At 43.6% G+C, this 17,727-nt stretch overlaps 1 protein-coding gene across 1 annotated transcript in view; it reads right to left on the bottom strand.

Annotated features, from left to right (window-relative positions):
* Positions 1-2,174: 2,174 nt before the first annotated feature.
* LOC126419550 (alpha-tocopherol transfer protein-like) overlaps positions 2,175-17,727 on the bottom strand; it is a 66,888-nt gene continuing 51,335 nt past the window's right edge. Inside the window, exon 6 of the mRNA XM_050086740.1 lies at positions 2,175-2,326. Coding sequence (XP_049942697.1) covers positions 2,175-2,326 — 152 coding nt within the window. The remainder of the gene's footprint in view (positions 2,327-17,727) is intronic.

The following is a 17,727-nucleotide window of genomic DNA, read 5'->3' as shown; positions in this document are numbered from 1 at the left end:
GACGGAATCCTCTGACGAAATTCCAATCACAAACTTTCTCCTCCGAATGCGAAAATATTTTGTTGACACCCACCTACATAGGGCAGAACGATCACCACGATAAAATAAGGGAAATCAGAGTTCGTATGGAAAGATATAGGTGTTCATTCTTTCCGCTCGCTATACGAGATTGGAATAACAGAGAATAATGAAGGTGGTTGGATGAACCCTCTGCCAGGCACTTAAATGTGATTTTCAGTGTATCTATGTAGATGTAGACACGCATGACTGCTGAAAGGGAGTGCATGGCAAAGACATTAACATCAGATATAACAACTGGATCATTTGTGTCATGACTTTAGCACAGCTCAGTGACCTGAAGATGTTCAATGAACAAAACCAATAGTAACACAATAAATGTGCAATAAAAGAGCTGAGGTGGTTTTCATACTCATTAACATTAGTGCCAGTTGTGGTGTTCGACATGATCAAGGTTATCAGTTGTTCCCATTTGCTACCAAACTTAGCTTTCAGTATTGTGTGCAATAAATATCTTCATTGAATGTATCAAGAAATTTAGACCATTTCAAATTCAATCACAAGTGACTTTCTGAGGTCTTTTAACTAAGTGTGTTATGTCTGCTCAGTTTGACTAGTTTTTCATTTATATTTATGTTTTAAGCTTTTTTTGGTTTTATTTTCTTTTTGTTTTTGGTGCCCTGGGCCCCTCAGCCTTGAGGGGGGAGTAGGGCGACTCCAGATACAGTGCAATGGTTGCCCAAGCCTAGGTAAGTATTTGAAATCTGGAAGAATGCTGATACTTTGGAAAAAGTTATTGCCTACTCAGTTTTACCATATAGCTGAAGTTCATCAGATTAGTAGGTTGTGACAGTATTTTTGAAAGAAAATATACTCCTACACCTGTAAATATTAAGTTTGATTTAAAATAAATTATTACTCGTTATGTAGCTTTATAAAAATATTGCTTCTTGGTTTGTTGCAAACTGAATTTAGATATTCAGATAATTTACCAAAAGAATGGCTAATAAGTTACACATAAAGATTTATTTTGATGACATACATTTAAAAAACTTAAAACAAAGAAAACGAGTTAATTCAATACTGACACCATTTATTTGTATCATATTACAGGTGCTAACAGCTTTTGTCATTCATATGCAGAAGAGGCAACAGAAATGAAACACAACAATCACATTGCCATAGACAAGCAAGTGAGCAGCTCACTAGGAAAGAACCTAATGCCAATTATTGTCCAACTGCTTAGGTTTTGCCCTAAACTGGCATTTACATTTTCCTATAAAATATCCCACAACTTCTCTGGAAAATCAGGAGGATGTAGTACACATCAAAAAAATTTCATTCTAGCAGACAAGTTAGTCAGAAGGGCAGTTGCAAAACAGCATCTGAAGTTACATTGTTACTTTTCTGAAAAACTATGAAGGCCATGTGATCTGAATACTTCAGCTTTTGTTTTGTAAATTTCAAAAATCCAGAAGATTTAAGAAACAGTCCTTAGCAGTAATATCAACACATATTTATTGATGCTTACGTAAAGTGGGAACGGCCGTTTTTGCCATTACCATAAATCAAATTTAGCTGACTATAACCTTCAGATTTTAATGTCCAAAAGGACTTAAACAGGCTACCTTTCACCCAGTTTTAATGGTGACCAGCACTAACAGAGCTTTGTACAGTACATAGAAGTTGAGGAAATTTAGTTGTGGTACTTAAAAGCTACAAAATTATCATTGCATTAACAGTATATTTTGAAGTTTTTACAATCGAGATATTTTCGAAAACAGAAAGCTTAGACAATAGTGAAAGTAATTTCGACTAAGCTTACCCATAATAAATTGTAACTAAACATTTTTGGTGGGACGTTCAATTGAAAACTTTAAATTCTGTCAGTAGGAGACGATTCAGCGAGAAAATGGTGACTGTGTCCCGTTTTTTTTCTGCTCCTCCTCTCACCTCCATGCGATTTGACAAATGAAAGAAAAATTTCTTGACATCAGTAAGATTTGGAGTCTGATTGCTCAAGTAAGGCCGTTTTCGTGTACATAGCAGGTGTGCCCTCAACTCCTGAGTTCTTCGTTAAAATATATTTGTGTTGATGAATAGTAGACGATGCACGAACGCGATGGGGTGTGTGGGAGAGCACGTCCGCTGGCATTTCAGTCGAGCGATAGCTGCCTGAAGGATCCTTCCAATCCAAAGAGGTCGGTCATTGTCTTGGGCTTGCCGGGCCTCTTCGATTCGTCCACGCCGAACTGTGCGTCTTCTTTGAAGAAGCTGCTGTAGCTCTCCACCTTAGCCTTCCAGGCCTCTGGAATGAAGCAGAGTCGTCACATAGTGGGTAGTAAACCTGAGACACGACAGCAAAACATTGTTGTTGCCTAGTAATATCACTAGCACAAAAAAAACGTGCCAAATATTGTCACAACAAGGAGAGATAACTCTGAAATGAGACCTTAATAATACGTGGACGAACAAGCTGGACTTAAAAAGAAAAACAAATATTTCACAATGGTCATCAGAGTAGCTAAGAAGGAAACGGGAAAGACATAAGTGAAAAAATGGCTGTTATGGGTCCTGTCACAAATAACTCCTATTTTACTTTATTTTATTACACATCATTATATCAACGTAAAGTTTACAGCTTTAGCCGGTGCAGTTTTGGGCAAGGAGCGGCATGTACTGGGTGATTGTAATTAAACTGCAGCTACTCAAAGAAGTTCATTGTGCACTGTAATTATCGTATGACTGCGAAACTTGGTAGATATTCTAATGCGTTAACGCAAGTACAATTTACGTTGGAAAAAAATTAGTTCCACTTTTGACCACCAAGTACAAACTTGGCGCTGCGAATGCAAGAAAGCGTATAGAAAATGTATCCATATGTGTTTGATTAGAACTGGGACGTGCGCAGAAAAGGACAAACAAGTGAGAGAGGCGTACCGTTGACTTCACTTTTTAACTGCCACTTACGTAATTTGTTCAATATGAGCACCGGAGACGTTGATGATACGCTGCGTCCAAAAAACGAAGTGATCAGTAGTTGGAGGTCATTAGAGACGGAGCACAAGGTCGGATTAGGGAAGGATGGGGAAGGAAGTCGGCCGTGCCCTTTCAAGGGAACCATCCCGGCATTTGCCTGAAGCGATTTAGGGAAATCGCGGAAAACCTAAACCAGGATGGCCGGAAGCGGATTTGAACCGTCTTCCTCCCGAATGCGAGTCCAGTGTGCTAACGACTGCGCCACCACGCTAGGTGATCGGTAGTTGCTCGCAGTAGCTGCGGTGGAGTACAAGCAGCGTGTTCATGTATACTGGCCTTCAGGTCAGGTAGACATCAAACGTGCCGCTGGTAAATGCGTTCTTTTAGATATCCCCAGAGTCAAAAATCTCATGGATTCAGATCAGTTGATGTTGCACGCCATGCATTTGGAAAATCTCTGGAGATAAGACCTTCGTGAAATGTTGCATTAACCAGTTCTCTCCCTGGGTAAGCGACATGAGGCGCTTCCCCATCTTGCATGAAAACAGTGGTTCCCACACAGCTGTGCTCTTCCAAAGCAGGCATAACGTGCTGTACAAGGAATTATTGATAATGTGCAAACGTTAAGGTACACCTCACAGCTGCTCTGGGTGTATTCCCTTGAAAGAAGAACGGACCGAGGATAAAGGGGCTTGTGAATTCACATAACACTGCCAAATAAGGCGAGTGCAATGGCTCTTGGCGCACAACACGTAGTTTAACAGAACCACAAATTCGGTAGTTCTGTATATTCACTGCACCCTGTAGAGTAAAATGTGGCTCCTCAGTTCATAGAATACCCAGCCACATGTTATGAGCTTCGATCCATGCCAGAAACCGAAGGGTTAATTTTAAACTTTGCTGCGGATTGTGTGGTTTCATTTGCCGCACTGTCTGGAACTTATGCAGGTACCAGTGTCAAATAGACTGCAACACTTTCTGTACTCTTTGACCATGGAATGAACAGTTCTCGCCGACCATTGTGGCCGAGCGGTTCTAGGCGCTTCAGTCCGGAACCGCGCTGCTGCTACGGTCGCAGGTTCTAATCCTGCCTCGGGCATGGATATGCATGATGTCCTTAGGTCAGTTAGGTTTAGGTAGTTGTAAGTCTAGGGTACTGATGACCTCAGATGTTAAGTCCCATAGTGCTCAGAGCCATTTTCATTTGAACAGTAGATCTTATGCAGGTACAAAACTTTTCGTAGTGTTGACCACGCAATGGACAGCTCTCACGGCAGCAACCGAAATCTCGCAAATAACCTCCACTTGTATAGGACGCTTTCCTCTTCCAGCTGCCACAGCAAGCTTACCTGTATTTCTGAATTTCATTATCATCTCCTTTAAACCATTTAATGACGTCGGGCCTCTCCAGTTCCACTAACAGCGCACGGTCCCTCTTCTCGATAACCACACTGTTCACTCACGTTATAGCTTGTGAAATGACAGTTGGATGTCATACAGTGTACAGTGACAAATTCGCTGCTCATACCCTTAACCTAAATTAATTTTTTTCAGCGTAAGTTGGTTCCGTATTAACATATTAGCATATGTACCAAGTTTCGCTGTCATACGGTAGTTATAGACCACACAGGACCTCTGTGAGTAACTGCTCTTTATAAACACCCAGTGTAAAAGGGTTTACTCAGATGGCGAATGTCAGATGTATTAGGTGTGTACTACAAAGCATTTATCGAGGCGGATAAACACTGAAACTCATGAGCGAGAAACGATGTGAGCGTCATGTTAACGAGTCAATTACAGTTATCTCTTTTGTTTATTACGCAATTACGTAACATAAACACTGTATTTCGTAGTTAACGTAGGCATACTAACCTTTTGTAGTATTAAGTAATTTCATTGAGTTATTCTTAAATAAAAGCTACATCTTTCCCCTTCGCAGACACCCTTCTCCTCAAAAGGCAAATTTAAAGCTGGCCCTCAAACACTCAGCATTACTGACACAATAATATTGTGTCAGTATTTTGCACGGAAGTGACAGGCCAAGAACGACACAACAATACTGCGCAATATTTACTTCCGGGAAGCATCAGTTAGTACTCATCCTTCATCTACATCTACATCGATAGTCTTCAAAGCACTGTGAAGTGCACAGCGGAGGATACGCCCCACTGTGCCAGTCACACGGATTTTTTCTCGCTTCCTTTAAGTACGGAGCGCGGTAAGATCGATTATTTAAATGCCTCCGTGCAGGCTGTAATTAATCTAATGTTTCCCTAGTGAGCCATACGGGCGTAATGTGTGGGGAGTTTTAGTACATTCCTAGAGTCATAATTTGCAGCTTGTCCTAGAAACTTTGTAAGTATGCTTTCTTGGGATAGTTTATGTCTAACTTCAGGAGTCTCCCAAATCAGTTCCTTCAGCATCTCTGTGACACCCTCCCAGGGTCACACAAACCTGCGACCATTCGCTTTACCCTTCTCTGCATAAGTTGAACATCCCCCGTTATTCTCGTTTAGCATGGGTCGCACATATTTGAGCAATATTCTAGGAAAGGTTCCATGAGTGGCTTGTGAGCAATCGCCTTTGTAGACTGGTTGCGTGTCTCTAGTATTCTACTAATAAACCCAAGTCTGGCACCTGCTTTACCTTTATGTGATAATTCCAGTTCAAAATGGTTCAAATGGCTCTGAGCGCTATGGGACTTAACTTCTGAGGTCATCAATCCCCTAGCACTTAAAACTACTTAAACCTAACTAGCCTAAAGACATCACACACATCCATGCCCAAGGCAAGATTAGAACCTGCTACCGTAGCGGTCGCGCGGTTCCAGACTGTAGCGCCTAGAACAGCTCGGCCACTCCGGCCGGCCATTCCATTTCATGTCCTATAAAGTGTTACTACCAGGTACACGCATGAGTTTACTGGTTCCAACTGTGAATTAGTGATACTATTAGGATAATTACAGCCCACACTGGACCTCAGTGAGTAGCTGCACTATAATTATAAGCTCCAGGTATCAAGATAACTTGCTACGTTGTCCCTACCAAATACTATCGCACTTTTGATAATACTCATAGATGTGGAACTGAGCGAAATGCATTTCGGAAATCGATAAACACTGATTCTACCTCGCTGCCTTGATCCAAGGCTTTCAGTATGTCATGTGAGAAACGTGTGAGTTGAGTTTTGTATGGTCACTGCTTTCGGAATCTATGTTGGTTGGCATGGAGGAGGTCACTCTGTTGGAGATATCTCATTATGTTTGAGCTCAGAATGTGTTCTAAGGTTCTATGACAAATAGATATAAAGGAAAATGATAATTAAATGGACACCCTAGCTGCAAACAGGCGTTGATGTACTTCATTGGGGACATGTTGAAAATGTGTGCCCCGACCGGGACTCGAACCCGGGATCTCCTGCTTACATGGAAGACGCTCTATCCATCTGAGCCACCGCGGGCACAGAGGATGGTGTGTCTGCAGGGACTTATTCCTTGCACGCTCCCCGTGAGATCCACATTCCCAACATGTCCACACCACTACATTCGTAGTGCGCCTAATAGATGTTTGCCCATAATACTCATTACTCGTGGCAGATTAATCTACCAAGTCCCATACGAGTTCGGGCATAGCGTGTGCGTTCGCACAAGAAGGTCAATGGCCGGGAAGCCAACATGTCCCCAATGAAGTACATCAACCCCTGTTTGCAGCTAGGGTGTCCATTTAATTATCATTTCATTTCTAGCAAAGCTGCATGGTCATCCACGGTAACTGTTCTTTCGGGAACAGATACTATCGTCATATATAGATATCAAGGACACTGGACGGTAGTTTTGTGGAACATGACGACTACCCTTCATGTAGACGGATGTAACTTGTACTTTGTTCCAACTTCTGGGCCCGGCTTTTTGTTCGAAGGACCTCCGATAGATTATGGATAAAATTTAGAAAGCCGCAAATTCACTACAGAATCTGATGGGGATTCCATCTGGCCCTGGCCGGCCGGAGTGGCCGTGCGGTTCTAGGCACTACAGTCTGGAGCCGAGCGACCGCTACGGTCGCACGTTCGAATCCTGCCTCGGGCATGGATGTGTGTGATGTCCTTAGGTTGGTTAGGTTTAATTAGTTCTAAGTTCTGGGCGACTGGTGACCTCAGAAGTTAAGTCGCATAGTGCTCAGAGCCAGAGCCATCTGGCCCTGGTGCTTCAGTTTTAATGATTTCAGTTGTTTTTCAATGCCATTACAACTAACACTAATTTTACTCATCTTTTCTGGGGTAAGAGGATTAAATTGGGGTATATCGCATTGGTTTTCCTTTGTAAAGGAAGCATGTCTGCTTTTGCTTTGCTACCCTGAATTTCAGTGTTTGTCTCATGCACAATTGCTTGGATGCTATCTTTGGTGCCATTAACGGCCTTTGCATATGACCAGAATTTCTTTAGGTTTTGTAAAAGATCGTTTCATAGAGTACAAGTCGGTGGTAAACTATCTGGACCATTCATATTTTGCGATAGAGTTGCTTGTGTTTTGTAAAAGATCATTTCATAATGTACATGTCGGCGCTGGACGACCTGGAACTGGCATACGTTACGCTAAAGTTGCTAGCTTCGCAGAACACAAGCAGAAATTATGCGGAACTGATGAAACAAGTCTGAAAAGCATCCAGTGAACATGTCAGTGCATGAACATAGATTCTTAATCCACAAGAACAACTAATTACAAATTTAGAAAGAGAACTTTGTAACTCATCATGTAAGTGCGCTGTTTTCAATGAATTTCGTTGCTGTAATAATTGTTTTGCAAACGAAATAAAACAATTATGCGGAATAAAAACTTACTGATCTTATGTCTGCGCTGTGACAACTGATGCAAAAATAAATAAATAAATAAAAGTGTATGCTCACTGGACAACTGACCGCACCTTATTAGCCAGTTTTGACAACTGCAACAAATAATTTAAACATTACTGCTTACTGCTATGACTCCATGATCTACAGTTTATTTTATTATTTTGGACTACGAGGTACCTGGCGTTTCCTGATAAATCAGGAATTTTATTTCTCACGCACCATAAGCTGGTTTCATTCACATAATCCAAGCCAATTCCTTCTCTTTTGTCATTTACTTTTGGCAATTCTTTACGGAAAATCATTCGGAGCGAACTGAATTTCTCACACTCTCGGCAGAAACTGCGCGGTACCACCCACATCACTTTCACGGTACAATATAACGCACAATGCATTGAGCGAGCATTAATATTTTTGAATCACTGCAGTCTTCACTAATAAGGGCATCTTAATACACTGTCCAGTCACATTGGACCACCGCCTACGTTCGACGTCAACGTGGAATGACCACTCACAGGTGGCAGGTGGTAGCAGTAGCAGTGGAGAGTATATAAAGCCTGTCGAAGGGACTCGCAAGACACTGCAGTCGTTGTCAGAATGCGGTAACGAAGCAAATTATCTGACGTCCATAAGAGCATTATCATTGGCTTTCGGCCTGAGGGTGGGAGCATTTCTGAAACGGAAAATTCTGTAAACTGTTCATGAGCCGCTGTGCTTAAAGTGTACGAGGTGCATTCAAGTTCTAAGGCCTCAGATTTTTTTTCTAATTAACTACTCACCCGAAATCGATGAAACTGGCGTTGCTTCTCGATGTAATCGCCCTTCAGACGTACACATTTTTCACAACGCTGACGCCATGATTCCATGGCAGCGGCGAAGGCTTCTTTAGGAGTCTGTTTTGACCACTGGAAAATCACTGAGGCAGTAGCAGCACGGCTGGTGAATGTGTGGCCACGGAGAGTGTCTTTCATTGTTGGAAAAAGCCAAACGTCACTAGGAGCCAGGTCAGGTGAGTAGGGAGCATGAGGAATCACTTCAAAGTTGTTATCACGAAGAAACTGTTGCGTAACGTTAGCTCGATGTGCGGGTGCGTTGTCTTGGTGAAACAGCACACGCTCAGCGCAGCCCTTCCCAGACGTTTTTGTTGCAGTGCAGGAAGGAATTTGTTCTTCACAACATTTTCGGAGGATGCACCTATTACTGTAGTGCTCTTTGGAACGCAATGGGTAAGGATTACGCCCTCGCTGTCCCAGAACATGGACACCTTCATTTTTTCAGCACTGGCGGTTACCCGAAATTTTTTTGGTGGCGGTGAATCTGTGTGCTTCCATTGAGCTGACTGGCGCTTTGTTTCTGGATTGAAAAATGGCATCCACGTCTCATCCATTGTCACAGCCGACGAAAAGAAAGTCCCATTCATGCTGTCATTGCGCGTCAACATTGCTTGGCAACATGCCACACGGGCAGCCATGTGGTCGTCCGTCAGCATTCGTGGCACCCACCTGGATGACACTTTTCGCATTTTCAGGTCGTCATGCAGGATTGTGTGCACAGAACAAACAGAAATGCCAACTCGGGAGGCGAGCTGTTCAACAGTCATTCGGCGATCCCCCAAAACAATTCTCCCAACTTTCTCGCCGGCCGCGGTGGTCTCGCGGTTCTCGGCGCTCAGTCCGGAACCGCGCGACTGCTACGATCGCAGGTTCGAATCCTGCCTCGGGCATGGATGAGTGTGATGTCCTTAGGTTAGTTAGGTTTAAGCAGTTCTAAGTTCTAGGGGACTGATGACCACAGATGTTAAGTCCCATAGTGCTCAGAGCCATTTGAACCATTTGAACCAACTTTCTCGATCATGTCGTCAGACCGACTTGTGCGAGCCTGGGGTTGTTTCGGTTTGTTGTCACACGATGTTCTGCCTTCATTAAACTGTCGCACCCACGAACGCACTTTCGACACATCCATAACTCCATCACCACATGTCTCCTTCAACTGTCGATGAATTTCAGTTGGTTTCAAACCACGCAAATTCAGAAAACGAATGATTGCACGCTGTTCAAGTAAGGAAAAGTCGCCATTTTAAGTATTTAAAACAGTTCTCATTCTCGCCACTGGCGGTAAAATTCCATTTGCCATACGGTGCTGCCATCTCTGGGACGTATTGACAATGAACGCAGCCTCATTTTAAAACAAATCGCATGTTTCTATCTCCTTCCAGTCCGGAGAAAAAAAGTCGGAGGCCTTAGAACTTGAATGCACCTCGTACTGCCCATTGCAAAACGGCGCTATCGAAAAGTGGCGCCGAGGCAACTGGTGGTGCACCACGGGCCGTAGATGACAGGGCTGAACATCATCTGCAGAGATGTGTATGGGCGAATACACGTGCAGCCATTGAGTAACTGAATACACCTATTCAAAAAAGCAGATAAAAATTCATTTGCGCCTTCCTGAGAGACAACCTCCACTCATTTCAAATTAACAATGTAAGTGTAGACCAGGTGTGGCTTAAATTCAAAGAAATAGTATCATAAGCAATTGAGAGATTTATACCAAATAAATTAACAAACGGCGGAGCTGATCCTCCTTGGTACACAAAACGGGTTAGAACACTGCTGCAGAAACAACGGAACAAACATGCAAAATTTAAACAGCCGCAAAATCCCCAAGATTGACGATCTCTTACAGAAGCTCAAAACTTAGCGCGGACTTCAATGCGAGATGCTTATAACTGTTTCCACAACGAAACTTCGTCTCGAAACCTGGCATAAAATCCAAAGACATTCTGGTAGTATGTGAAGTATGTTAGCGGCAAGAAATAATCAATGCCTTCTCTGCGGGATGGCAATGGAGATACTAACGAAGACAGCGCTGCCAAAGCAGAGTTACTAAACACAGCCTTCCGAAATGCCTTCACAAAAGAAAACGAAGTAAATATTCCAGAATTCGAATCGAGAACAGCTGCCAACATGAGTAACGTGGAAGTAAATATCCTCGGAGTAGTGAAGCAACTTAAATCACTTAATAAAAGCAAGTCTTCTGGTCCAGACTGTATACCAAATAGGTTCCTTTCGGAGTATGCTGATGCGTTAGCTCCATTCTTAACAATCATATACAACCGTTCGCTCGACGAAAGATCCGTACCCAAAGACTGGAAAGCTGCACAGGTCACACCAATATTCAAGAAAGGTAATGGGTGTAATCCACTAATTACAGGCCCATATCATTAAAGTCGATATGCACCAGGATTTTGGAACATGTATTATGTTCAAACATTATGAATTACCTCGAAGAAAACGGTCTATTGACACACAGTCGACATGGGTTTAGAAAACATCGTTCCTGTGAAACACAACTAGCTCTTTATTCGCATGAAATGTTGAGTGCTATTGACAAGGGTTTTCAGATAGATTCCCTATTTCTAGATTTCCGGAAGGCTTTTGACACTGTACCACTCAAGCGGCTTGTAATCAAATTGAGTGCTTATGGAATATCGTCTCAGATATGTGACTGATTTCGTGTCAGAAATGTCACAGTTCGTAGTAATTGACGTAAAGTCATCGAGTAAAACAGAAGTGATTTCTTGCGTTCCCCAAGGTGTGTTATGGGCCATTTGCTGTTCCTTATCTATATATACGATTTGGGAGACAATCTGACCAGCCGTCTTCGGTTGTTTGCAGATGACGCTGTCGTTTATCGACTAATAATGTCATCAGAAGATCAAAACAAACCATAAAAAGATTTAGAAAAGATATCTGAATGTTGCGAAAAGTGGAAGTTGACCCTAAATAACGAAAAGTGTGAAGTCATGAGTGCTAAAAGGAACTCATTAAACTTCGGTTACACGATAAATCAGTCTAATCTAAAAGCCGTAAATTCAACTAAATACCTAGGTATTACAATTACGAACAACTTAAATTGGAAGGAGCACATAGAAAATGTTATGGGGAAGGTTAACCAAAGACTGCGTTTTATTGGCAGGACACTTAGAAAATGTATCAGAGCTACTAAGGAGTCTGCCTACACTACGCTTGTCCGTCCTCTTTTAGAATACTGCTGCGCGGTGTGGGATCCTCACCAGGTAGGACTGACGGAGTACATCGAAAAAGTTCAAAGAAAGGCAGCACGTTTTGTATTATTGCGAAATAAGGGAGAGAGTGTCACAGAAATGATACAGGATGTGGACTGGACATCATTAAAAGAATGGCGTTTTTCGCTGCGACGGAATCTTCTCACGAAATTCTAGTCACCAACTTTCTCCTCCGAATGCGAAAATATTTTGTTGACACCGACCTACAAAGGGAGGAACGATCACCACGATAAAGTAAGGGAAATCAGAGCTCGTACGGAAAAATATAGGTGTTCGTTCTTTCCGCGCGCTATACGTGATTGGAATAATAGAGAATTGTGAAGGTGGTTCCATGAACCCTCTGCCAGGCACTTAAATGTGATTTGCCGAGTATCCACGTAGATGTAGGTGTAGACCGCCCAGATGAAGCAGGGGGCTTGAAACATCGTGTTCTCAAAGACGACAGTCTCCTGGTTCATGCACCCATGCTGACGACCCTTATCAGCGACGAAGGCTGGAATATGCACGACCGCAGCTATATGCCCACTGAGTGGCAACAGGCGACCTTTTCAAATGAACCACGTTTTATACTCCGTCGGGCAGATGGCCATTGGCTTATACGGCGTGAAACGCCTGAAAGCAAATACCCTGCAATCGGGAGAGAGCGTTATGAGCTATGGAATTGTTTCGTTGCGTTCCCTGGGTGATCTCGTCATTTTGGAAGGCACAATTGACCAACACAAGCATGCATCTATCCCTGAGCGGCCATATCCACTGCTATATGACGTTTGTTTTTCCTCAGCACAATGTCACCTACCAGGAGGTCAATGCAACGTGTCATACAGTTCGCGGCGCACGTGCGTGGTTCGAAGATCACAGGGAAGAATTTACCGTACTACCTGACCAACAAAGTCCCCAGATTAAAACCCAATCGAGAAACTTTAGCACCACCTCGATCGAGCTATATGCGCCATGGATCCTCAATCGAAAAACGTAGGGCAGCTCTGGCCACAGTATCCGAATCGGCATGGATCTACATACCTGTCGGTACTTTCTTGAACCTCTATGATTCTCTTGCTGCACGTCTCGCGGCAGACTGCCCTGCGTAATGTGGTTATTCAGATTTTTGACACGTGATGACACTGATGTATCTGGACAATGTATAATGCAAAGGAGAAGTGGGTGGTAGAAAGGGTCCACTGTCTGTCTCTCTGATCTTGCAGTACTTAGCAGCACTTTATGAATTTTCCCAAGTGGTGCCAATGTCGATCTGTTTTACAGGCAACTAATTGGATGCATTCAGTGTTGTTAGTTTGTGCATGCATCTGTTATCTTGGCTTGCATCTATACTCTTGAAACCATTGTGAACTGCGTGGAAGTGGGTACTTGACAATGTACAAGATATTAGGGCTTCTTCCAGTGCCATTCATGTATTGAGCGCGGGCAGAATGATTGTTTAAACGTCTCTGTGCATGCTATGATTAATGTAATCACGTCTACATCTACACATACCTCTACATGGTTACTCTGCGATTCACACTTAAGTGCCTGGTAGAGGGTTCATCGAACCATTTTCATACTGCTTCTCTACCATTCTACTCTCGAATGGCGCGTGGGAAAAAGGAACACCTAAATCTTTCCGTTCGAGCTCTGATTTGTCTTATTTTATTATGGTGATCATTTCTCCCTACGTAGATGGGTGTCAACAAAATATTTTCGCATTCGGAAGAGAAAGTTGGTGATTGAAATTTCATAAATAGATCTCGCCGCAAAGAAAATCGCCTTTGTTTCAGTGACTGCAACCCCAACTCGCGTATCGTATCAATGACACTCACACCCCTACTGCGCGATAACACGAAACGAGCTGCCCTTCTTTGCACTTTTTCGTTGTCCTCCGTCAATCCTACTGGTAAGGATCCCACACCGCGCAGCAGTATTCCAGCAGAGGACGGACAAGTATAATGTAGGCTGTCTCTCTAGTGGGTTTGTCGCATGTCCTAAGTGTTCTGCCAACAAAACGCAGTCTTTGTTTCGCCTTCCCCACAATATTATCTATGTGGTCTGTCGAATTTAAGTTGCTTGTAATTTCTAGGTATTTAGTCGAATTGACAGCCCTTCGATTCGTGCGATTTATCGTATACCCAAAATTTATCGGATTCCTTTTAGTACCCAAGTGGATGACCTCGCACTTTTCTTAGTTTAGTGCGAATTACCACTTTTCGCACCGTACAGAAATTCTCTCTAGATCATTTTGTAATTGGGATGGATCGTCTGATGATTTTACTAGACGGTAACTTACAGCAAACAATCTAATAGGACTGCTCAGATTATCACCTAGATCATTTATGTAAATCAGGAACAGCAGATGGCCTATGACACTACCTTGCGGAACGCCAGATTTCACTTCTGTTCTACTCGATGATTTACCGTCTATCACTAAGAATTGTGTACTCTCTGAGAGGAAATCACGAAACCAGTCACACAACTGAGACGACACTCCATATGCACGCAATGTAATTAATAGACGCTTGTGAGGCACGGTATCAAAAGTCTTCTGGGAATCTAGGAATATGGAATCGATCTGAGATCCCTTGTCGACAGCACTCATTACTTCATGTGCTGCACAAGAACGATATTTTCTGAATCCGTGTTGGTTATGTATCAATAAGTCATTTTCTTCACAGTGTTCGAGTACAGCATATGCTCCAAAATCCTACTGCAAATTGAGGTCAGTGGTATGGGTCTGTAATTCAATGGTTTACTCCTATTTCCTTTCTCGTCAGGACCGTTATGGGAGAAATACTGTGGAGTTGTAGTACAGTCCTCACTTAAATCTAAGTGATCCCCCTCCCTGTTTTACTCGCGAATGGGGCGTGGGACAGAATGATTGTTGGAAATACTCTGCATTAACTCGTCATGAAGATTTCGTGAGATGTATGTGAGAGCAGTAATATGTTGTCCCACTGTCTCGAAATTTCAATAGTAAACTTCTTTGTTCTGCACAACGCCTCTATCGTCTGCCGCTGGAGTTTGTTGAGCATCTCTGTAACGCTCTCGCTCCGACTAAAAGATCCCGTGACAAACGCGCCGCTCTCCGTTGGAACCTCTCTGTCTCTTCTATCAGTCCTACCTGATATGCGTCCCACACTGATGAACAGCACTAAAGAAGCAGTCGAACAATCGCCTTGTAAGCCACTTCCTACGTGGATGAATTACATTTCCTTGACCTTCTTCCTATGAATCTGAGTTTGGCAGCTGATTTTCTCACTATTTGTTTTATGTGGTCATTCCACTTAAGGAGCCCGCCTCGATAGCTGAGTGGTGCGGGCACGGTAGCTCAGCGCGTTCGGTTTGAGAGCTGGTTGGCCTCTGTAATAAAAAACTGAGTGGAAGGATCAACAAAACGAACTTGAACGGATGTCATGTGACGTCCGCAACGACCAAACACAACGGAAAAAAAAGTGGTCAGCGTGACGGATTGCCGTCCTACCGGTCCGGGTCCGATTCCCGGCTGGGTTGTAGATTTTCTCTGTTCAGGGACTGGGTGTTGTGCTGTCTTCATCATCATTTCATCCTCATCCGGCGCGCAGGTCTCCCAATGTGGCGTCGACTGTAATAAGAACGGCACCAAGGCGGCCGGACCTGCCCCGCAAGGGCCTCCCGACCAATGACGCCAAACGTCATTTCCTTTTTCCATTCCACTGAAGGTCGATCTGGATAGTTACTCTTAGGTATTTTACGGAAGATACTGTTACCAGCGATTTTTCAAAATAGTGTAGCTGTACAGTAGTGGCTTTCTTTTCCTCTATACGCGCAATATGTTACATTTATTTACGTTCATGATCAGTTGACAGAGTCTGCATCATTCATCAGTCCTCTGCAGATCATTCTGCAAATCGATACTATCATCTGGCACTGCAGTTTTGTTATAGACAACCGCATCATCTGCGAAAACCCTTAAAGAGCATCCGATGCTTTCTACTAAATGATTTATATATATTGTAAACAGTAACGGTCCTATCACACATCCTTGGTGCACTCCGCAAATTGCCTATAGTTGTATTGATATTGTTCCGTTAAGAGCGACCTGTTGAGTTCTGTCTGCAAGGAAGTCGTGTATCCAGGCACAAATCTCGTCCGACATTCGGTAAGCTTGTATTTTTTTTTCAATAATCGGCAGTGCAGGACGATATGAACTGCCTTCCTGAAGTCAAGAAACAAGCTCTCGAACTGATTGCCGTTATTTACCGCGCTATGGATGTCATGGAGGAACAGAGGGAATTGAGTTTTGCAATATGTCTGTTTGCGAATCCTTGTTGATTTTTATAGAAGAGATTTTCTTCCCCAAAAACGACATAATTATGGAGCATAAAACAAATATGTTCCAGAAAACAGGAGCGGCTTAGTCTTTTTCCAGTCGCTTGCTCCAGCGAACGACGATAAACTGCTACTAGTAGGGGAGAAAGTTCTTTCGCATAACGTTTGTAGAATCTTATAGGTATCTCATCTGCTAATGATGCCTTTTCACTGCTAAGCAACTGAAGTTTCTTTTCTATTCTGAGATCGGTTATCTCAAATATCTGCTCTTCCGACGTCCGTACGACTGACTGACTGAAAGGAGGGGCCGTATTCCCATCTTCTGCGGTGAAACAACTTCGGAAGTCCGAATTCCGTATTTCGGTCTTCTCTCTGTTATCCTCCGTTTCGGTGCCTTTAAGGTCAATGAGTGACAGAGTAGGTGATTTCGAACCGCTGACTGATTTTATATGAGACCAAAACCTTTTAGGGTTTTTAGTCAGATTGGTTGACAAATTTTTACTTTCAAAGACATTAAACGCTTATCTCATCCCCCTCCCTTCGCTCATTTTCGCTTCTTTCAGCATTTGTTTGTCTGATAGGTTTTGTCTATTCTTGAACATGTGACGAAGGTCGCTTCGTTTACGTAGCAGCTTTGTAACACGGCTATTAAACCACGAAGCTTCTTTGCACTGAATGTGGGAGCTGATGTCTCCTTACGCACAATTTTACAACAATAACAGCTACTGCTGCTAGGATTGTCACAGAAAACTGTCGCTAGTCTGTTACGTATGTACGCTCCTAAAGGTTCTTGTTTTTAAAAACCAATTACTGAAACATACTGTGTTTGCACTGAACTAACACTAATTATTCCCGCGCACCATACTCGTATGAAACCGCAAGAATAATAAGTAATACACTCCTGGAAATGGAAAAAAGAACACATTGACACCGGTGTGTCAGACCCACCATACTTGCTCCGGACACTGCGAGAGGGCTGTACAAGCAATGATCACACGCACGGCACAGCGGACACACCAGGAACCGCGGTGTTGGCCGTCGAATGGCGCTAGCTGCGCAGCATTTGTGCACCGCCGCCGTCAGTGTCAGCCAGTTTGCCGTGGCATACGGAGCTCCATCGCAGTCTTTAACACTGGTAGCATGCCGCGACAGCGTGGACGTGAACCGTATGTGCAGTTGACGGACTTTGAGCGAGGGCATATAGTGGGCATGCGGGAGGCCGGGTGGACGTACCGCCGAATTGCTCAACACGTGGGGCGTGAGGTCTCCACAGTACATCGATGTTGTCGCCAGTGGTCGGCGGAAGGTGCACGTGCCCGTCGACCTGGGACCGGACCGCAGCGACGCACGGATGCACGCCAAGACCGTAGGATCCTACGCAGTGCCGTAGGGGACCGCACTGCCACTTCCCAGCAAATTAGGGACACTGTTGCTCCTGGGGTATCGGCGAGGACCATTCGCAACCGTCTCCATGAAGCTGGGCTACGGTCCCGCACACCGTTAG

Source organism: Schistocerca serialis, chromosome 9, assembly GCF_023864345.2.
Source record: "Schistocerca serialis cubense isolate TAMUIC-IGC-003099 chromosome 9, iqSchSeri2.2, whole genome shotgun sequence".
In the NCBI taxonomy this organism is placed as follows: Eukaryota; Metazoa; Arthropoda; class Insecta; order Orthoptera; family Acrididae; genus Schistocerca; species Schistocerca serialis.
Note: the sequence above shows the minus strand (reverse complement) of the source record. Positions and strands in the feature narration are given on the sequence as shown.